The 22,941-nt window shown below is 48.4% G+C and overlaps 1 protein-coding gene across 1 annotated transcript in view; it reads right to left on the bottom strand.

Annotated features, from left to right (window-relative positions):
- The window catches only part of SRGAP3 (SLIT-ROBO Rho GTPase activating protein 3), a 326,327-nt gene that overhangs the window by 102,934 nt on the left and 200,452 nt on the right, over nt 1-22,941 (bottom strand). Inside the window, exons 9-10 of the mRNA XM_034997259.1 lie at nt 17,231-17,423; nt 1,830-1,992 (exon numbers count right to left, since the gene is read on the bottom strand). Coding sequence (XP_034853150.1) covers nt 1,830-1,992; nt 17,231-17,423 — 356 coding nt within the window. The remainder of the gene's footprint in view (nt 1-1,829; nt 1,993-17,230; nt 17,424-22,941) is intronic.

Raw genomic sequence — 22,941 nt, 5'->3', positions numbered from 1 at the left:
TTTATTTATTTATTTATTTATTTATTTATTTATTTATTTATTTATTTTTAAAGATTTTATTTATTTGTTTGAGAGAGAGAGAGAATGAGAGACAGAGAGCATGAGAGGGAAGAGGGCAGAAGGGGAAGCAGACCCCCGGCTGAGCAGGGAGCCCGATGTGGGACTCGATCCCGGGACTCCAGGATCATGACCTGAGCCGAAGGCAGTCGCTTAACCAACTGAGCCACCCAGGCGCCCTTATTTATTTATTTTTTAAAGATTTTATTTATTTTTTTGACAGAGAGAGACACAGCGAGAGAGGGAACACAAGCAGGGGGAGTGGGAGAGGGAGAAGCAGGCTTCCCGCAGAGCAGGAAGCCTGACGTGGTGCTCAATCCCAGGACCCTGGGACCATGACCTGAGCCGAAGGCAGACACCCAACGACTGAGCCACCCAGGTGCCCCTCGATAATTTTAGTAGTAACACTCTTATGGACTGGTTGGTACAATGGTAGCTAGCTTTCCTGAACACTCACTCTCGGTGCCTTACTTGGGGTCAACACCCTCTTAATCCTCCCCACTGCCCTGTGGGCCTTTTTATCACCATCTCACAAATGGAGAAACTGAGGCACAGAGTTAAAGTAACAACGCCCAAAGACACACAACTGATAAATGGTGGAACCAGGATCATGAATCCAGAAATTTAAGAACTCTGGACCCAAAGACCACACCCCTGAGCCACTCCCTTAATAATATACGTATCCCTCCACACCCACACAGTTTCCTTTAACCCTCACACTGCCCCTGGGAAGTAGTTGATCTTAACTCCTTTTGATCGACACAGAAGATGAGGCTCACAGAGGCTAGAGGACTAGCCCATTCTACAGAGGAGAAAACTGAAGTCCGTAGAGGTGGGTTCAGTTCTACAAACATTTCCACAGCATCTACTGTTTGCCAGGCACTGTGTAAGGAACTTGGGAAACAGAGAGACCTCGGGGCACATATAAGTGACTGCTTCCTGCACACTTGACTTCTGGGCATTTATATGGGTAAAACCTTCTTAAAACAACCGAGCACTTTGTTAAAAGCCTTAAGAATGGGCAAACTTTTGACCCAAAAATTCTTGTTGCAGAAAACAACTAAAGGATAATAGCAGTGAATGTGACAAAAGTATATATACAAAGCAGCTCACCGCAGCGCTATTTAGAAGAGTAAAATAATGGAAATAACTTAAGTGTTCAACAATAAAAGATTGGTTAAATAAATTAGGGTAAGCTCTATCATGAAATACTATGGAATCATTAAAAATGGCACAGAAATAAATTTATTGACCTGGGAAAATTTTGTAATGCAGTGTTATTAATTTATTAGGTGAATAAGCAGACAGTAAAATCATATATGCAGTCTCATCTCATTTGGGAAATGTATACTGGAAAATGTATACATATGAGAACTTACAGAAAATGTATTTGCCTATGTTTGTATAAAGAAATCCCTATGGCACCAAAGTGATTATTGCAGTGATAATATTCCCAGTGATTTTAATTTTTGTGTGTGTGCTCATATCCATTTTTCCAAATTTCCTATAATGAACATGTGGTACTTGCCAACTATGCAGAGATTTTTATTTTTGTGCGGGTAGTGGCTGAAGTGGCTGAGGCCACCAGCCATATCTAGGATTCAGACTCAGGGTCTGGGACACCACATCCAGCCCTCGGCCCCTTGCAGCCTTCAACACACCTGCCCTCCTGGTCCCATGCCCCCAAACCAAATCCCACCCTGGCTGGCAATTTTGTAATGCTTAGCTTGGGGCAGAGATATCTGAGCAGGTGGAGTGGCCCCCTTGCCCACCTTTTTGAAGAGTCTGATGACATCCTCACTGATCTGTGAGAGGCGGACGATGACATTGTTCATGAAGATGTCATTGAGGGTGGCATGATCTCGACTCTCCCGCCTGGTCTGATGCAGGACCAGATACCAACAGTTCACGGGCGAGAGGAGGTACTGGTCCTTCCTGTGGAAACCAAGGCAGCTCAGGTTGGCTTCATTGGAACTGTCATCCACACAGTGTTCTGCATTGTCATCCACCGTAGCTCTTTTGACCCTCATGGGGCCCTTTCAAGCTCAGTTTCATTAGAACACGTTTACAGCTAGTGAAGCAATCGCCCCTAAGGTCCCAGAGCAGCACTGGGGCCAACTCCAGGTCTTTCAGCTCTAAGGCCTAACACATTCTCCTCTCCCCGCGGCATGTGGCATCTGCTATGTGTATCACTCCCTTCTGGGCAGAAGCTGACTTCCCTGGGGCTAAGAAATACTCAACCAATTGTGTTTAAAATACTCGTATTAGTTCTAAAATTATGCAGTGGAAAAACAAAAAGTGGACTCCTCCTTTTCCCTTCCCTGCCTCCCCCAACCCCTTTGTCCTCTCCCAGGGCCAGCTTCTGCCTTGGCCTCTTGGAAACACATGTCTTTGTCTCTCAATGGAACTGGGGGCTTGGAGGGTTTCAGGTTCTGTATTTGGGATGATGTTAACCCATCTCCCCAAATGGGATGCTTGGGTAAAGTACATATAAGACAAATAAACCTTTCTCCTGTAACAACTGAGAGATTTTTAGCATCTTCTAAGATGGGTGTTATGCTGAAACAGGGGTTCTCAAAGTGTGGTCCTCAGACCAGCAGCAACATCACCAGGAATCTTGTTAGAAATGCAGATTCTCAAGCCCCACTCCAGACCTGCTGAATCAGAAACTCTAGAGGTGGTAGTCTGGGTTCTAACACGCCCTCTAAGGGATTCTGATTCACACTAAAGTCTGAGAACCACAGATCTACCTAGCATACTTTCCCAAGGCTTGAGAAATGGGATGTTTCTGGAAAATGAAATGAGAGACTATCCCTCTCTTATCTATGCTTTCCCAAAGGCCCCTCTTTTATCCCCAGTAAAGGGTATATACATCCTGTTCTCCAGGAAGAAAGAGGGAAAGGTAATTAGAAACCAAAATCAAACCCATAATCTCACGTTGCCACATGTGGTGGTATGCTGTGTTCCTGCCCTCTAACCCTGATTCTGCCCTCACTCCACTTCCCAGGGTGGGAAGGAGAGGGTGGATAGGCAGGATGTGGAGGACAGGACCTCCTGAGGGTGGTGGTCTCCAAAGTCCCTCCCAGACCTGCATTGCTCCCCTCGTGCCCCCAGGGTGGGCCACCTCCTAGAGCTGACCACGGACATGCTCAGCCACCAACTAGCAGTGTTTTTGAGGAAGGGAATTCTGCTGGCTCTCACTACGACCACATCATCCTCCCATAGCCAAAGGGATGTGCTGGGGGGTGCAGCCCTGACAGCCTCTGGGCATCTGTAGCACCCCCATGCCCCACACCCCATCCCAATTCCTGAGCTTGGGAAGGACAGGTGGAGGGGGTGCTCCTGATTTACAGGAATTTTCTTGCTATTACCAAATGAGCTAAAAATCTATCTATGTAGCAGGAACTGGGGAGAAGGGAATTTGGTTTAGAGGATGGTTATGGTGGAAAATGCCTAAAGAAAAGGGCATTTTCAAGGGAAGGGATAGGCTGCCAAAGAAAAAATGAACAAATTGCTCCTTGCTTATAGCCTAGAGAAAAAGCTAGAACATGAAAATTCAACCACCCCGCCCAAATCCCTCAGCATTTCCTCTGTCAGGTCTCAGGTGGGCTATGGGTGGCAGTGACACCGATGTACCTTGGAGGGGCTCCTTCCCAAGTGGCTGAGGCAGAAGGAAGGATTACAGTGGAAGGTGGTAAAGTGCTATAATAGAGACACATGCAGAGCATCAGTTCTGCTTGAGAAGTTAGAGAAGGCACCACTCTCCTCCTGTGCTCTCCACATCCCAGGGACACAGGCCCCTTTCCTTTGTGCCAGGTTCCCTCCCGCCTGGGGCCCTCACACATGCTGTTCCCTCCATCTGGAATCCATGAGCCCCAGCCCTTCTCATGATTGCCTCCTTCTCTTCTCTTCCCGGTCTCACCTTCAATGATACCTCTGCAGAGAGCATGCCTGTGACCGCACACTAAGGCGTGGGTCCTCAAACCGTGGTACCCGGACCAGCAACTCTGGCATTAGTTGAGAATTTGTTGCAAATGCAAGTTCTCAGGGCCACCCCAGACCATTTAAATAAGAAACCCTAGGGATAGGCCCAGCCTCCATGTTCTAACCTGCCCTCTGGGTGTTCTAACACACTCAGGTTTGAGAACATTTGCCTTAAGGAGTTTCTACCCCCACCCCTCACCCTCCTGTAAGTTCTTTCAGAGGAGGGATTGTTCTGTTCCAGGCACCACATCCAGCACCCAGCAATGTGCCTGCTCAAAGTGGATATTATGGAAGAAAGACCCATGAGAAAAGTACACAGTTGTGCTGGGTCTTGAAGAATGGGTAGGAGTTTTCCAAACAGCCAGAGGGGCGGAGAGAGATAGAATTGTAGACAGAGGGCACGAGGGATAAAAGATAGATAAGTAGCTCAGTACAGCTAGAATTTCAAATATGTTAGGAGAACACTGGTATGAGGCTGGAGAGACAGATTAAGGGTTTGATTATAGGGGGCAATGAATGCCAGGCTAATGAGCTTGGAATTTATTCTCTAAGCCACATGGTTCTCTACCTGGGTTGCACACTAGAATCACCTGAGAAGCTTTAAGAAAACACCAAGACCCAGGCCCCATCCAAGACCAATTAAATCAAAATCTCTAGGCACAGAGCCTTAGTATTGGTATTTTTTAAAACATTTTCTATAAGATTCTAATGTGCAGCAAAGGCTAAGAATGCCTGCTGTAGGCAGTGAGGAGTCATCAAAGTTACTTAAGCAGAGGTATGACCTAACCAATGTGTGTTTGAGGATGGACAGATTGCAGGATGGGTGGCTGGATAGATGGATGGATGGACGGATGGATAAATAGATGAGTAAGTGGAGGGATGGTGGATAGATGGGTGAGTGGAGGGATTAGTGGGTAGATGGATGGGTGAGTGGATGGATAGATGGATGGGTAGATGGGTAGATGGGTGGGTGGGTGGGTAGGTGAATGAATAGATGGGTGGATGGGTGGATGGGTGGATGGATGAGTGGACTGATAGATGGACAAGTGGATGGGAGGATGGATGGGTGTGGGCATAGGCTTGGGGCTGGAGAGAGGACCAGTCGGGACTTGTTTAGTCCAGGAGAAGAGAGAGGATGAGGGCCTGGGTGGGTGGCAGTGTGGCCAGAGAAGGCTGGACTTAAGAGATACCTCAACAGAAGAGCAGATAATCTTGGAGACCTGGAAATAGAAAGAAAGGAGGAGGAGGGAAGAGTGGATAGTGATTCCAAGCTTTGGATCTCAGGCAACAGGGTAGATGCTGATGACACGGACTGAGATAAGAACTGCAAGGGAGAAGCAGGTTTGGGCAGAAAACACTTTGCACATTTTTCACTGCTTCCTAGGTGCTGATAGAAATGGAAAGATTAAAGGGGAGATGAGATAATTGAGCTGTTACTTAAATTACTTCAGGGGCTTAGCTCAGTCTGGGATGCAAGAATTGAACAGCATCAGGGAATTAAATGTACAAAATTTATGGAAGTCACAGCCAGAAGGTGAATTTCAGGTGGGGGAGAAAGACGACAAGTGATCTTGAAAGGGTACGGAAATGCTGGGATGGCTTGGGGACCATTAAATTAGGTCGCCTGGTCAGAGAGGCTCGGTAAGAGAAAGACAGAAAGGACAGCATTTTCCTTATCAGAAGCTGTGGGCAGGAGGCAATCTGAGCAGTCTCAGACGGGAATTCTGCAGAGGCGGGGCGGGGGGCAGGGGGTGGGTGGGCGGCGGAGGCAAGGGGCACAAAGTTACCTGAAAGCAACCGAGGACTCATCAAGCTAGAGCGAGCAGCTGCTGGAAAGATGAGGGCCTTGTCTCTCTCAGGCTTCACTCACTGTGTGTGTGTGTGTGTGCGTGCGTGCACACGCGCTAGGCACAGCGAGGGATGGAGCATGCAGCAGGGACCACAGCAGGCAAGACCCTGCTCCCACATGCCTTGCACTCACTCAAGTGAGGGGGACACACAAGGGAGCAGATGATGACACAGCCTCCTGAACGTAGTGATGAGAGAGAGCTGTGGAGCAGAGGAGGGCCCCCTTGCCCACATTTGGTGGTGAGGTGGTGGATGGCTTCCCAGAGGAAGCACTTTCTAGACTGAGAAATAAAGGCTGCAATGGAGTTTGAAAGGGCAGAGCTTTCTAGATCAAGAAATACAGTGAACAAAGGCCAAAAGGGAGGCTGGAAAGATGTGGGTGAATAGAACGTAGTCGAGGGGGGGCTCGAGCATGGTATTCTGGGGTGGAGGTGGGAGTGACAAATGAGGTTGGAGAATTAGGAAGAAGACACACAGCCAAGGTCCCATTAGAGAGTTTGAGCTTTGTTCTCAAGTCGGTGGGGAGCCACTGAAGAGTCTAGATCAGGGGAATGAAAGGGTAAAATTTAATTTGCAGATTCTCACTTTGACTACTCTGCGGAGGACAGGCTCAAAGGGGCCAAGAGAGAAGTTGAGGGACTCCAGAAATACCTAGGTAGTGAGAAGACTGGGCCTGGAGATTGACTGGATGGGGTTTGGGATGGGGGTGAGCAGGGAGGAAGAGACATCCATGATGAATCCCAAGTTTCCTGGGTTGGGCACCTGGGAGAGCAGAGGTGGCATCTGCTAAGCTGAGGGGGAGGAGGGCAGTGGTGAAGTAGGGAGGAAAGGAGAGGAACTCTGTTTGAACATGACAAGTCTAAAGGGCTTCTGGAACACCCAGATGGTGATATCTGGGCTAGAGAAACCAATGGGGAAGCTAGCAGCAAGCACTCGGATGGTTGAAACCACCGAATGACACAGAACTCTTTACAAATGTGCATGACCACGTGGCAGAAGGGGCAAATCCTTGGGAGGCCTGGCTAGGCTGCAGCTGGAAGGATGGGGCAGGGCTGGGCTCCTCTCTTCCCTTGGTTACCGAGGATGGGGATAATGGGCTAGCCCATCCTTCTCTGCAGAGAGGCTGCCCGGGCCTGCCATCCAACCAGCAGGCCCATCCTCTTGGTCCCTCCCAGCATGGGAGACTGTTTGTTCTGCTCCCCTCACCTTCTCCCAGCCCTGGTTCCCTTGGTGTGGCAGCTCATTTGTAGACTAAAAGACTGGGGTGAACAGGGCTGTCCATAGCCAGGGTCAGGGGCAGAGCTGACCACTCCGTGGAAAGCTGCCACTTGTGGTCTTGGCCACAATGGTACCAGGCTCTCACAGTATCAGAAAGAAGAGGCAAGAGCCACAAATGGGACCCAGCATGGCAAAACAGAAAGATGCCTGGACTTGAGAGGGGGTGTTCACCGGTGTCCACCACACTGCCTATGTGACTTTATGCAGGTCACTTAACCCCTGTGGCTTGGCTACTTAAACTGTACCATGAGCCTTGGGATTAAACATCAGAAAACAGCTCCATGGTCATTCATTCAGCCATTCATCCATTCAATACATTTTTATTGAATATTTCATATGGACTAGACGCTAGGCACATAATTTTGAGGACAACAGACACAGTTCCTGCCTCCATGGAGTTTACAGTTTAGTGGGGGAGACAGACACCCCTCAAGGAATCCTGCAAATGTGTGTCAAGTTCCAACTCCAGAAAATGCTAGAGAGGACATAGCAGGGTGCCATGAGAGCCCATAACAAGGGAACCTGGCCTGGGGGTCCCTGAAGTAATCCCTGAGGAAGGAGTCTTTAGGCTGGGCTCTAAAGGAAAAGTGCTGGGGGGGTAGCTAGGTAAAGGGGATGGGGCTCAGAGGAAAGGGGCTGAGGCAGAGGGAACAGAATGGGCAAAAGCTCATGTCAGGGCAGGGGAGTTTGGTGCATTTAAGGAACTGAATAAAGGCCAATGTGGCTGGAGCCCGGGAAGCAAAGTGGGGGAGAGAACAGGTGCAGGGGGTCGAGGGCTCTGGCCAGCGCATCAATCACCATCCCACTGGCCATCTGGATTGTACCGGGACCGCACGAAGAAGCACCAAACCACAAACCACACAGGGCAGAGCTGGGGACCGACCTTCCTTTCTTAGGAGGTTACATGTCCCTTTTGAAAACAGGACTCCTTTGACCTGAGACCCAGCTCTCCATACCAGCAGCGATTTCTGCCTATTGTGACCACACTTTTGGAAGCTGTCACAGTGAACCTGGCGGGTGCTCTCTCCTTTAAGGCACATCTTGAGCAGCCTTTCTGCTTTTCCCATCTTGCATCCCAGTGTCTATACAGCAGGCAGAAGCTGCTGAGCTAAGGCTTGATGTGAGAACTTTCACATATATATGTGTATCTATTTTCTTTTTTCTTTTTTTTTTTTTTTGGCCAAAAAACAGCAATGAAAATTTCTGGTGAGTCACAGCTTTCTTTCTTTGGCTAGGGGAGCTGGGTATGAAGCTCCAAGAGCCTGCAGCTAGAGGAGCGAGACCTTGCCAAGCTGGGGAAGCTAGGGAAATGAAATTAGCAACAAGCCACCTTCTCCAGCTTCTCGGCTGAGGGCCGGAAAATTCTGCTTAGCAAACAGAACCTATTTCCAGGCCTTGCAAAGCCCCACACTACAGATGAATCCAAACCCACTGCCCCGGGACTATGGTTCCTCTGGGAGAGAGGAAAGCTCATGCAGCTGACACCATCCCCAAGATGCCAAATGCCTGCCTCTGGCTTCCTGCTCTCCTCCAGCACGTTCTTGGGTCTTGCTCAGCAGGCTGCCAGCAAAGCTGCCCCTGAACAGAGCACCCTCAATTAGTTCCAGGGCCAAAAGGTATGGGTAACTTCTTGCTACCTAAGCTGCCCCAAGCAGGATTTGGAATTCATCGCCCTTGCTTGGAGCATGATTCAGTAATTCCACAAATATGAACTGAGTGCTGTCTCTTGTGCCAGGCAATGGTAAGCAAAATGAGTCACACTTCCTGCTTCATGGAGTGTACAGCCCAGTGGGGGCCTCAGGTGATAATCAAATAATCACATAAATAAATAGAAAATTGCATCAGTGGTGGGGGCTCTGAAGGAGAAATGCATGGTACCTCAAGGGTCTATAACGGGGGTTACCTCACCCCAGGAAGGTAGAAATGGGCGTCAGCTGACCATGCGGGTCCTTCCTGTCACTGAGACTTCAGTTGAGATGTTTCTCCTGCATGAGGCCTTCCCTGACCCTCAGTGGCTCCCTGATCTCTAGCACAAAACCCTACTTTATTGTCATTACTGCACTACCACTCCTGAGATCTGTCTTGTTCATTTACTTTCTGTTTCTGGTCTTTGACTCCTCTCAAGCTTCCATCCGTTATGTTCACCACTGTTCCTCTGGTGCCAGGCAGGCCTGGGCACACGGTTGGCTGAAAAGATGAAAAGTATCCAGAAGGATAAGCTGGAAACAGAAGGACGGGCAGGTTTTGGCATAACCCAGGGATAAGGGAGAGCGTTCCCTACGGTAAGTGTGAAGGCTCTGTGTGCATGCATACCATGGAAAACTGAGGGAAGGTATGTGTGACCAGAAGGCAGAGAGGAGGCAACCAAGGGTGGAGACAAGGCTGAAGAGGGAGCACGAGCTGGGGCCTTGATGAACAGGGTGAGCATCTGGGCTGGCTACTGCCATAACGAAGGACCACGCTGGGGACGTAAACAGCAGACGTGTTGTCTCACAGTTCTAGAGGCCAGAAGTCTGAGATCAAGGTGTCAGCAGGTCGGTTCCTTCTGGGGGCTGTGAGGGAGACCCTCACATGCCTCTCCTCTAGATTCTGGTGGTTTGCTGGCAATCTTTGGTGTTGCTTAGCTTGTAGCCATATCATCCAACCTCTGCGTTTGAGTTCACATGATGCTTACCCTGTGCATGTGTGTGTGTTCAAATCTCACCTTTCCATAAGGACACCAGTCATGCTGGATTAGGACCCACCCTTACGCTTACGTTACCTCGATGCTCTCTTTCCAAATAAGGTTGCTTTCTAAGATTTGGGGAGTTAGGATTTCAGCCTGTGAATTTGGGGAGGACACAATTCAACTCATAATAGACTACTTCCCCAAGTGGATCAGGAGCCCAAGGAGAGTTTACATGACCACTCAGGCATCTTTCTTGTGGTCCATCCGAGGAGCGAATGGGCCCATGATACAGAGGATAAAGTTTGACCCCATCAGCTGGCATTCAAGGCCAGTCCAGCCCTCTCCCTCATCCACTTCTCCACTTGCAGAAACCTTCTCCAGGCAATGGACAAAGCTCTTAGCCAGGGACAGGTTTCTTCATTTATCTATTTTTTGCCTCCCAAGGAATCTAAGGTCATCATACTGGGAGTTGGAGAAGTTCGGATCCTGACTCTGCTGCTAATCAGCTGTGTGTTCTTGGGCTTGTCACTCTACCTCTCTGAGGCTTCACTGTCTCATCTATCATATGGGTGGGTGAGTGATTCAGTGGCCAGTGAGGGCCTTCAGATATTGACAACATCGACTGTATTTTCGAAAACCAAAATGCTTACACATGATCTGACAAAGGCTTTTATGTTCCTGATCACCCAACTTGTTTATTTGAAAAGCCTCATAAGAAGCACAAAAATGAAAGCAGTGAATGGCCATTACGTAGGACCCTTTCATGTATTTAGCTTCAATGACAGGACAATGAGGCTACTGAAATCTGGGAAGGGGGGGCAGCTCTTCCTAGTTCATGGGCATTCCTGCCTTGACACCTGTGCCCATTCCGTCTTCATGCACTTGGAATGCCTTCTGCTATTCTTGCCACACAGCAAAAGCCTACTCTCAGAAGTCCTGTTCACAAGGCTCTTCCTTCAGGGATTACCTGAGATCTGCCTAAACCACTCATTTGGATCTACTCAGTTACCTCCGGACATCTTTTATGTTGTTGCTTAGCTCCTCAATCACCACTCACATGTGTGGGGCTGGTTCCCTCACTTATTCCATAAGCCCCTTGAAGGCAGGAACAGTGTCTTGTTTTCTTTGTATTCCATCATAGTCCTTGGCAGAATCCAATTCATTCATTCATTCACCCGTTCACTCACTCACTCTTCTAATATTTTTTGAACACCTGCCATGTTCTAGGCACTGTCTGGTCACAGAGGACTGAAAAGATGACTTGATGCACCTTGAGAAGGCTCACAGTCTAGTAGGTAAAATTAATGCAAACCATTCCCTATTGCTTTTTTTCCCCACAGCTATCCAAATAACAGCAACCAACACTCAACCTGCTAGAGGAAGCATTTTTCTCAGGTATATCCCCTGGAAGGTAAGAGATAACACAAACTAAAGGCATCAGAATAGAAGAGGACATCACCTCACACAGATTTGCATGTGGGGCTCATATTCTAGATGGAAATCTGGAACTGGGCTAGGACAGGGCTTTTCAAACTGGGTCCCAAGGAGTGCTAGTTTGGTGAAATGTTAATCAATATTACAGGGGAGAAAGAATTCTGTAGTCAAATAGCTTTCAGAAAGAAGTCACCAAGCTTATTTATTGCACAACTTCTCGGGGCCTTCCATACCCTCATGTGTGTCGGGAATCTCAAAGAGGAGGTATAGAGTGGGTAGTTGCTCCTAACTGCATTCATCTCCACCTCGTCCCACCCCCATCTAGAAGTCTCAGTGTATTGGTGTCTTAGAAAACCCTCCTCTGGAGGAAGAGAAAGTGTTAGTTCCAGCAAACCTCTGGCTTCCTAGAACTATGCAACTTGTTCGGAGGACATTCACCTACACTGAGAGGCAGGTTTTAAGGGCCCTGGTGTGCTGCCCCTCCCCCCACCACACTCCTGCTCAAGAAGGGCCCCCAGTTCCAGGTCTTGAAGAGGACAAGCCAACCTCAGGCTAGGGCTGCCTGGGAAAGAGCACTGGATTATGGATTTGACTCCGGGAAAATAGAGGGTTCTAGAAGGCCAGCGTGGCCTAAAAGTAAGTTGTAAATAATTTATCATCTGGAAAATCATCACAATGGGTGCTCTTACACATAAATAACCCTTAGAATCCCCTGGAGGGCTTGTTAAAATACAGATTGCTGGACCCTACCCCTGGAGTTTCTCATTCAGCAGGTCTGCAGCGAGGCGCCAGATTTTGCATTTCTGACAAGTCTCCACATGATGCTGCTGGTCAGGACCGCACTTTGTTAAAGGGGTGCTCTAGCATCTGCGGTCCCGGTTCCCCGGTCAGGGACAGCACTGTGAAGCCCACATCTGTCCTCTCAGCAACACTGTGCCGGGCGCCAGGCACAAGGTGTGGGTGATCCTTTGCCCAAATGGCTCCACCAAGCTCCTAAGGCAGCCAGAAGACAGATGTCCCCCTCCTTTGCCTCCCACCAGCCCCACCCCAGGGCAATTCCAATTACCACTTGATCTTCATTCGTTCATTCAACAGTTAGTACGTGCCAACCATATGCCAAACCTGGTGCTGGGTGTTCAGGACCCCAGGTCAAGAGCCACCCGCTCTGCCATCTCTGAGCTCATCTCCCAGTGCTTGTCAAAAGGGGGACAGAAAAGAACACAGGCGATTTCAGCACAAGATGGCAGCATCTGCCTCACTCTTCTCAAGACCTTCTGTCAAGTCTGAAAGGGAAGACATCCTTGATTCCTCTTTTCCTCAGTCCTGCCTCTGAAAGACTGCCCAGCACTGCCCACCCCTCCTGGTCTGCTCTGCCATGCCCTGGCAATCATCACCACCGCCTGCACAGCAATAATCCCACCCACCTGCTCCACTCGTGCCCCCTCCAACCCAGGGTCAGCTTTCAAAAACAGAAATGGGGTCATGCGCCCCCCTACTTAACAGTGCCTCAGTGGCTTCCCACACTCCCTTACCACCGGTTCCAGCCCCACTGGCCTCTCCTCCCCTCCTGTTGCCCCCAGGGCTGCCCTTTCTCATCCCTCAGGTCTCTGCTTAAAAGCCACTGCCTCCAGGTACCTTCCCTGACTGCTGTTCTGGCTCAGTGTGGAGGATCAAAGAGGGCTGCAAGTCCTTTGATGGGAGAAGGGTTTTCTTTCCTGTCTCCTTGAAGTGGAGCTTGGGCTGAGAGGCAGTGCTGGGCCAGTTCCAGACCTCGCCTTGCAGACTGGGGCTTTCCCACGGCTCTCTTGGGGTCCTGAGCTACAGTTCAGACACCCAGCTGAAATGCTAGGCACAGAGGCCCTGACACCACACAGGGAAGGGGGCAGCCCAGCTGGGCCCAGCCTTGCAGCCATCCCCACCAAAGCTCCAGGCACATGGGTGAAGCCATCTTGGACTCCAGCCCAGACCAGCCACCAGCTGGAGATCACTCGGTGATCCCAGTCAAAGCCCCATAAAGTGGAAAAATCACGCGACTGAGGCCTGTCCAAATTCCTGACCCACTAAACCATGAGGTACTGCGTTTTAGTACTAAGTATTGCTGTTACACAGAATAAATAACCAGAACATTCTGCATTATATTTACTTCCATCATAGCACCTCCTTGGGCAGCTATATATATTTTTTTGATTGCCCGAGCAGATAAAGAGCAAATGGAGGAGCACTGAACTTAGAATCAAGAGACCTGAGTTCTTGTTATGGACTGAACATCTGGGTCCCCTTAAAAGTCGTATGTTGAAACCCTACGCCCAGTGTGACGGTATCAGGTGGCGGGGCCTTTGGCAGGTAATTAGGATTTGAGCAGAGCCCTCATGAATGGGATTAGTGCCCTTAGAAGAGTCAGGAGAGAGCTTGCCTGCTCTCTCTGCTCTCTACCACGTGAAGACACAATGAGAATCAGCGGTCTGCACGCTGAGAGAGCTCTCATCAGATCCCAGCCATGCTGGCACCCTGTCAGGGCTAGGCTCACTGGGGCTGAGCTCCCTGTGGCACATGATTCAAAGAAAGGTTCAGGTGGTGGCTCTGAGGGTTTACCTGGGGCAGGTCGAACATTTGGAGGACGATACCATCACCATCTATTTCTTTTCTACCATCACATATCACACACACTGAGGACCTCTTATTTTCCTGGGCTGTGCTGTGTGCTGAAACACCTAGATTAACAGGACACAGTCCCTGCTCTCAGATACTGTCCCTTCTCTTGAGAGGGGGCATGCCCACAGTTGGTACAGTCGGGGCAGGCACCCAATCCCTCTGGCCATGTCCTTTGAACTCTGCCACCTGCTTGCTCTTCAGGCCTCAATGTTTAAGGCCTGAGTCTGACCCAGTGCTTCCTCTGTGTGCCCATAATATTCTGTATTTGTTGATTTGCTTATTTAGCCAGTATTTACTGAGTACCTACGAAGTGCCAGGCCCTGATTTATCGTAGGAAACAAGACAGGTGGTTCCTGCCATGGTGGGATCTCCCATCTAGCGGGAGAGATAGAGGAACAACCAAACATGAAAAAAAGAAAAGAAAGAAACTATCAAATGATTGCTCTGGTGGACTTCCAGCTTCTAGCACAGTGAGAAATCGGTTGACAAGCCACCTGGTCTATGGTACTTGGTTACAGCAGCCGAGTGAACTAAGACAGTTGCCATCCCAGCTCGGCCACTCACTTGCTGGGCTATGTTGGGCAACTCAATTCCCTCTCTAAACAAAATCTCTCAGCCAGAGTAGGTTTTACAGACCAAGTACGTTTCCTCCCTTCCTTGCTCCTGCTCATCCACAAATACCCCATCTCTGTCTGGCACTGGGCCCACTGCAGTGGGAATAAAATAACCAGATCTGGGCCCTGCCCTCGAGGCCCTGAGAGGCTACCTGCCAGAGAGAATGAATGAAGTAACTGTAAGACAGCAAGACAAGCCTTCTCTGGACAGCAGGACGAAGGACCCAGAGCCCAGCACAGATCCTGTTCACTGAGCTCCAAAGAGGCAGCCAGGGGTCAGCACTGCTTGGCCCTGGGGTCAAAGGGCAAGTCCAGGCATCCCTTAGAGACTCCTGCTTCCAAAAGCCACATTAGCATGGTGCAGAGGGCCTATACCAGCTGCACTGGCCTGGGCCCACGCCCCAATTAGACTTTCATAGCGTCTCCCGCAGCCTGCTTGGCCCGACTACCAGCTGGAGCTCCTGTTCCGTCTGGTGGCCTCCGGTTAATGAACTCGTGAGGGGCTGGCCGAGCTCATTACAGGCGATGCGAGGGAACAGGGGACCCCCCCGCCCACGCTCCCCCATTTCATGTTCACACTGAAAATACGAAGGGAGGAGACGGGCAGGAGCTGAGGCCACAACCTGACCACACAGCCCTGGATGGCTCCAGTGACGGCTCAGCCAGAGACAAGGGTTTCCGTGCGTGTGTCTGTATCTCTGGTTTTAGGGGAGCGTTCTCAGGCTACACCCGGCCCTTTCTTCTCTCAGGCCAACGAGGCAGAATGAGAATGACAGTTCAAATCTGTCTCCTTGCAATGACTGGTCCATAGACATGTCTGGACAAGCTGCTTTCTCAGAGCTTCACTGTCCTCAGCTTTAAGGTAGGGCAGTAACCCCCACCCGGCCCCAAGTGCTCAACTACTGCCCTCAGTAAACTGTCACTGCTGCTGTTATGACAAAAAGATAGGCCGGAGAAGGCACCAAAATGTGAGCAGCGCTTGCTTCTGAGGGGCAGGACTGCGTGAGTGACTTTTTCCCTCCCATTTTTCTGTATTTCCTAAATTATATACAATGAGCATTTTACTTTCATCATTTGGAAAGAAAAAAAAGAAACTTTTCTCAAAAAAAAAAAAAATCTATCAGAAAAATGAGATTATATGTGTGGAAGGGCCTAGACAGTGCCTGGGAGGACGTTATCAATAGAAGCTTCCTCCTGCAGGCTAAGTTTGAATAAATGAGATTGGGTAGAAAACCAAGTGTGGTATTTACGAAGAGGTAATGAACTTTTGCTCTTTGATAAAGCGATTTCCACAAAAGTGAGTATTCAAATGCTGTGGCTCAGACGAGGGGAGTTGTTTACAAGAGTTTAAAGGAAGAGCACTCCCCGGCCAGAGCAGAAGGCAAAAAAATATAGGGAGGAAGGTGGAAGCAAGCTAGGGTCCACTGACAGGTGAACAGATAAACACGATGTGCTGCATACACCCAATGGAATATTACTCAGCCTTAAAAAGGGCACAGGCTACCATTTGGAGAAAGCTAGAGGACATTATACTAAGTGAAATAAGCCAGACACAAAAGGGCCACTACTGTATGATTTCACTTCTCTGAGGTCCCTACAGTAGTGAGATTCATAGATACAGCAAGTCAAATGGTGGTTGCCAGGGATTCGAGGGGGAGGGAATGGGGAGTTAGTGTTTCACGCGAATGGAGTTGCCTATTCGCCAGATGAAAAGCACTGTGGGGGTGTATTATAGTGACGGTTGCACAACAGTGTGAGTATCCTTCACGCTACATAACTATACACTTAAAAATGGTTAAGACGGTAGATTTTATATTAGGTGTGTTTTACCACAATTTTTTTAAATGTAGAGAGAAAAACAGGATCACACCCAGAGGAAGGAGGAGTGGGTCAGAGGGTTGGAGCAAGTTGCTGATTCCCTGTGGTTGAGGGCTACTGGCTGGAGAGACGACAGGTGGAGGAGAAGGTCCTGGGAGCATGGCAGAGGGAGGGACAGCCACAGAGTGGCACCCTGCCCGGTGAGCGCTATCCCGGTGAGGTTGCTACCTCCTACCTGCACTTAGGAGGCTGGCCCCAGTGGGTTCAGGGCAAAGAGGTTTTGTTGCTGGAAGACTCAGAGGCAGCCCACGTCAATGCCTGAGGGGATCCGAGCCCACAAACCCAGAGTATGGAGTGTGAGAAATCAGGACCCAGGGAGTTTGTGTATTATAAATAAACAAGGCAGAGAAAGAGCCCCCAGCACCGATACTCCAGGGGTGTAAGGAAGGTGCATTGAGCATCAGTTCCATGGAGAAGAGATTCTGAGATCCCTGTGCTGAGGGAATTGGGAAGTGGACTGGCTGCCCCCCCACCCCCCATAAAAGGGTCCAGATGTCCTGAAAGGAGGGGGGAGGTCACCTTAGCCCAAATGAAGACTAACACAATGCCTGGGTCTTGGTAGGATAATAGCAACAGCAAGGACAATTTACTGAGCATTTCCTGTCTGCCACAAGTACTTTTCTCATTCATTCTCTGCAGCATCCTTATGCGGGAGAACTATCTCTATCCTCACTTTCGGAGGATGAAGAAGCCGGGCACAGGGGTCCATAACCTGCACTCCCAGGGCCTTAAAAGCACACCGGTCGGCCTCCAGTGAGTCTTCGCCTCCTTTCTGCTTTGCTGCCTCCCCTCGCCCTGGCCCCGGTCCCCTCCTCACTTGAACTGGTGCTCGCGGGAACTGCGGATCTTGGAGGAGAACCGCTCGGCCAGCTTCTCCAGGCTGCGGGAGTACTCGAGCTCAATCTCAGCTTTGCGGCGGAAGAACTCCTGGAGGTCCTGGAGCAGCTGCAGGCGGGACTCGGACTGCTGCTCCAGGCATTTGAACTGCTCCACCAGCTGCGTGCGGATCTCTGCGGGCAGAGGCAAGGGGCAGCGGGCGTTAGGCTGTGGTGGGCACCGCGGTGGGACCCACCCGGCTGACCCAGGGCCCCTGGGCGCAGGCACTGCGATTCCTGCAGCCCCCCTCCCCACCGCCACCCTGGTCCCCCAGAGCCTCTCCGGCATTGGCACAGAGATCTAGCACGGGCTGGCTTCTGTCACATGGTCTCACCCAATGTTTCCCCAACTTGAGTCATGGCGTGTCACCACCATGGCTTTTGTCATATCCACATGCCGCCAGCATTATTATTTCTTCCATATGATCTAGTCAATTGGCTCGCTTTTCCTATGAATGTATTTGAAATGAATGGCTTTGTGTCACTGCAGGGAGGGGAAAACCAGGACCACGTGCCATCCTGCGACACAGAAAATGAATTCAACAAAAACAAAAAGTTTGTAAAAGTCTATCTAGAGACTACTGCTTACCAGAGGCCCTGAGCTCTCTGTCAACAAAAGGAAAATGGGAGGGGGCGGGGCGCTAAAGACTTTCTCCAGATGCACTCGGGGCTGAGAGCGGCTGGAGAAGGGGATGCCAGGGGCTCATGGGTTTCAGTGTTACTTAAGGCCACGTCTGTGTTCCGCGTTAAATCACCTTGAGTTCCAGGCATAAACATCTCAAGTACCCCTAGAGGACTGTCACCCACACTTCAGGAAATACGGACAGCAAACCAGGTCTGTGCAACCAGGGCAAAAGTTCAAAAACTGGGGAGGTGGAGATAAAAATCACAGGCAAATCCCAATAATGACAGCCAACCTCATCTTCAAGCCCATAGTGTACTGCGGGCCCTCTGCTTTAACTCCTTCCCCACCATCCCACAAGCTGCTCAACACATGGGTCTCCCCAAAGCACTCTGCTCACACCAGCTCCCTGCTCAAAACACCCCACAGCCCCCTTCTGCCTGAGTATTAAGCCCAACTTCTTAGCATGGAATCCAAGGCCATCCGCCACCCAGCCACAAACTTTACTTGTGGGGATTTACCACCAGTAGACTCTCGAAACTGTTCAAACCAGTCCTTGACATGTCCAATCCCACCGGCATAAATAGGCATCCTGTCGGAAATGATGGCCAACACCATCTTAGCATCCTTTAGAGAAGTGGACTTCACAGGGGGCAGCCCTACCCTGGGGTATATAAAGCCTTCCCCAGGGGTACACAGGCAGGAAAAGTACAAGGGATTCAGCTGAAGATCCTGTTTCCATTTCCACTCTTCCCTGCTCTGCCTGAGAATGTGTCTCAGTCTAGATGGCATGACTGCTCTCCTTCCCCACTTCCCTCTTCACATTGGTCCTTCTCCTGCTTTGCAGAAGAAAGACCAACTTCTTCATCCAGAATCTGACTATGGCCTAGTGCCCTTAAATGTCAAAATATCTGGGTGCCAAAAAAAAATGGACAATTTAGAATGTTGGTGTTAGCAAATCTTCCTTTGGGATCCTGAACCCTTGCTACTCAAAGTGTGGTCTGTGGACCAGCAGCATCAGCATCACCAGTGGGCTGATTAGAAAAGCAGAATCTCAGACCCCAACCCAGAATTTCTGATTCAGAATCTGCATTTTAGCAAGATCCCCAGATGGTCCTATGTACCTTAAAGTATGAGAAGCACTGCCGTCAACTATCCCCATCCATCTCATTATGAGAAGCATTTCCCACACTATCTTACTTTTATGTTTAGTAATTATTTATCAGATGTATAAAATACCCATATTATTTTGATGAACTGTGTATGTGATCACTGTAATGACAAATCAATCCAAAAGAAAGATACTTAGAGTTCTATGGGCAAAGGAAAAGTTTTCAATGTCTATTTCAGTTTACATACATATTTTAGATCAAAAGAAGTATGATAGAGTGGGGTGCCTGCGTGGCTCAGTCGGTTAAGCGGCTTCCTTCAGCTCAGGTCATGATCCCAGGGTCCTGGGATCGAGCCCCGCACTGGGCTCCTTGCTCAGCGGGGAGCCCGCTTCGCTCTCTGCCTGCCGCTCCCCCTGCTTGTGCCCACTCTCTCTCTCTCTGACAAATAAATAAATAGGATCTTTGAAAAAAAATTGAGTTGCATACTGGAGATCTGTGCATTCTACTCTAGATAAGAGTAGAATGCAATAAAAAGGCAAAATAAAAAATTGCTCTATTATTTCATTTCAATTTGATACATTTAAGAGAGTAGTGTAATTTTATTCTACAAGATCAATATTTACAATATGGTAGAAATGATATCCTCTGTAACTACTTATAATGAAACATTTCAGATGTCAAGTTAAAATGTACGAGGCAAGAGAGTTTTTTTCCCCCTAAGTTCACTTAGAGGGTAGGCAAGCAAAAAAGTTTAAAAACTGCTTTAGAGCCCACGTCAAGTACTGTTCCTCCCAGGGAGTCCTGGACTGCTTGACCCTCCCAGCCCTACTGTGAACTCCCATGGTACTTCAGTTTGTCTCTGACTGCCTCCTGCCATTGTTTCAATTCTTTCATGAACGTGTGTCATATCCACCTTAGCTCCTCAAATGAAATTTAAGCTCTGAAGGTGGATTTTCCCCGCACATAATAGATCATCAGGAAATCAATATCTGTACAGCAAATTACTATTTATTTTTACCAAGTGCTTTTACCCAAGGATATTAAGTTTTGTGATTATGGGAGTCTCGCTCGACACAAACATACACACCCCACACAACACACACACACACCATACACCACACCCCACACACAGCACACCACACACATACCATACACCACACCCCACACACCACACCGTACACACACACACACACACATTTACAACATGACATTATTATCCATTTTTACAGAGGAAGAAAGCCCAGCTCTGTGTAAACTACAATCAGGAACTTGTCCAAGGTCACATTTTGTTCCCTGAACTGTAACAAGCTACACAGGTATGCCTATGACATGGCCTACGTGTTGAATTGGATCGAGATGCCATCATTCCCCAAAGGGCAAGCCCTACCATATCAATACATAGTTATAAAAATACTTTCCAAATATTTTTCAAATTACTTTCAGACCATCTACTATTTGGGACTCAAAATAATCTTAATAGTAATCACTAGCATTTATGGAGCCCATCATTTGTTGCAGGCCCAGTGCTGACTTCTTTGCATATTTATCTCACGTCATCTGTCCCCCATAAGGCAGGTGCTACTAGCGTTCCCCACTCTCCCCCCAGAGATGAGGAGGAAGAGGCTCAAAGGTAAGCAGCCTCTGTTCATAACAGCTGGTGTGTTGCAATTAATCTAGGAATCAAGCCCAGATCCCTCAGATGGCAGCAACCACCCTCCAGATACCTAACTAGACTGAGAACATATTATTTTTTTAAAAGACTTTAATTCATCTGTATTCAACCTCTTGTATCCTTTTTGTGACAAGATGGTGGTCTAAAGAGAATTATTAATCAGAAATGCTGCAGCCACTGCTTTCCTGCTTTACAGGGCATAATCAGGAGCCAGTGTTCTCATATTTTAGAGGAAAAGCTCATAAATCACACTACGATGACAGGAGAAGATTTGGAAGGAGCAGAGAATCTCCCCCAATTCATACCACCAGCTGGAGCCTCCAGGCTGGGTCGTGCATAGAACCTTCCTGCAACTTGGCCAGCTCAGAGTCAAACAAATCCTTCTAGCAGGAAGCGGTCCTGGCCGGATCTCCGACTGCAGCTTGCCCGTGCTCTGGAACCCTGAAAGGATTTGATTACCCATCTCGTCATTTCTAACTCCCTTCCAAGTTGCTCCTCCTTGGAGCTGGCACAGATTTGGGTTTTCTCCTTGAAGATTTCAAAGGAGCAACAAAAATAAAATAAAACAGAATTGCTCCCAAGGCTCAGACTCCATTCAGCAGACATTTCCCCCAGGGGGCGGTTCGAGCCACAGTACAGCACAGAGCAGCAGAAAAATTAAAAGCCGGTGGGGCAGGGAGGAAAAGGGGTTTGGAGAGTCAGGAAAAGCTCTTTGCTGTCAGAACCTTGGAACTGAAAAGTTGACCTCTCCAATTACCTAGTGCAGCCTCCTGGTTTTACAGTTAGAGGCATGAGGCCCAAAGAAGGGGCAAAACTAATTCTGACACCTGGACTCCTGAAGCACAGCTCTCCATGGCCCTCTCCTGATAAAATTCTCCATAGCTCCCTATTGCTTATAGGATCAAAGCCAAACTCCTCTGACATTCGAAGCCCAAGAATCTATAGCCTGCCTATCCATTCCCCATAAGGCTCTTGCTGCTTCTCCTGCAATAGTCTCACGGAAAACCACTGTGGCTGTGCCAAAGCCACCGCCCATGGCACCACTCAGGGCCACCAGCCTTAGGGTGAACAAGTTTCCCCACGCTCCCCACCCCATTCACAACTACAACCCCACAAGCAGAGGCAGCAGGTCTTCTTCAGGTTCAAGGTAATTAGAAATTCTATTTTAAAAAAACTAATAGATTGTTTTTTAGAGAAGCTTTAGGTTTATGGAAAAATTAACCAGAAAGTACAAAGAGTTCCCACATACTCTCTCTCACTCCCAGGCGCAGTTTCTCCTATTATCAACCTCTTGCATTGATTGGTGTATTACATCTATCACAACTGATGGACAAAGCTAATATGCTACTATTTACTTAAGTCCAGAGTTTAGGTTAGGACTCACTCATGGCGTGTTTGGACAAATGCATGATGTCATGTGGCTATCATCATGGTATCGTACAGAGTATCTTCACTGCCCTAAAAATCCCCCATGTTCCACCTATTCATCCCTTCCTCCCTCCTCTCTACACCCCCTGAAAACTACTCAGCTTTTTATTATCTCTCTAATTTTGCCTTTTCCAGAAAGTCATATAGTTGGAATCATACATTATGTATGCTTTTTAAGCTGGCTTCTTTTACTTAGCAATAAGCATTTAAAGTTCCTCCATGTCTTTTTATGGCTTCATAGCTCATTTCTTTTTATCACTGGATAATACTCCATTGTATGGAATAATATTCACAGTTTATTTATCCATTCATCTCCTGAAAAACATCTTGATAGTTTCCAATTTGGGGGAATTATAAATATTTTGTGCAAGCCAAATAAGTTTTCAACTCATTTGGAGACATACTTTTTTGTTAACTAATAGACTATATTTAAGAGCAGTTTTAGGTTTACCGAAAAAAAAAAAAAAAAAGAAGTTCTACTTTTAGATAAGAAATATAGGAATTTAAAGACTTAGTACAAAATTCAAAAGGTAGACAGGATATAAAGAGAAAAATCTCTCTCCCACCCCTGTCCACCAGCCACCTAGTCCACCTCGAATAAGGTAACCAACTTACCAGGTTCATGTGTATCCTTCTAGAAATAATGGTGTATTTCAAATACATTATTTCCCCCATTTTTACACACATGACAGCATATCATTCACAGCGTTCGGTACCTTACTTTTGTCTTTTAAGAATACATTGGGAAGGGACGCCTGGGTGGCTCAGTCACTTAAGTGTCTGCCTTCAGCTCAGGTCATGATCCTGGGGTCATGGGAT

This window comes from Mirounga leonina, unplaced genomic scaffold, assembly GCF_011800145.1.
Source record: "Mirounga leonina isolate KUSES-001 unplaced genomic scaffold, KU_Mleo_1.0 Mir_94, whole genome shotgun sequence".
NCBI lineage: Eukaryota > Metazoa > Chordata > Mammalia > Carnivora > Phocidae > Mirounga > Mirounga leonina.
This window is presented reverse-complemented; position numbering and strand designations above follow the sequence as displayed.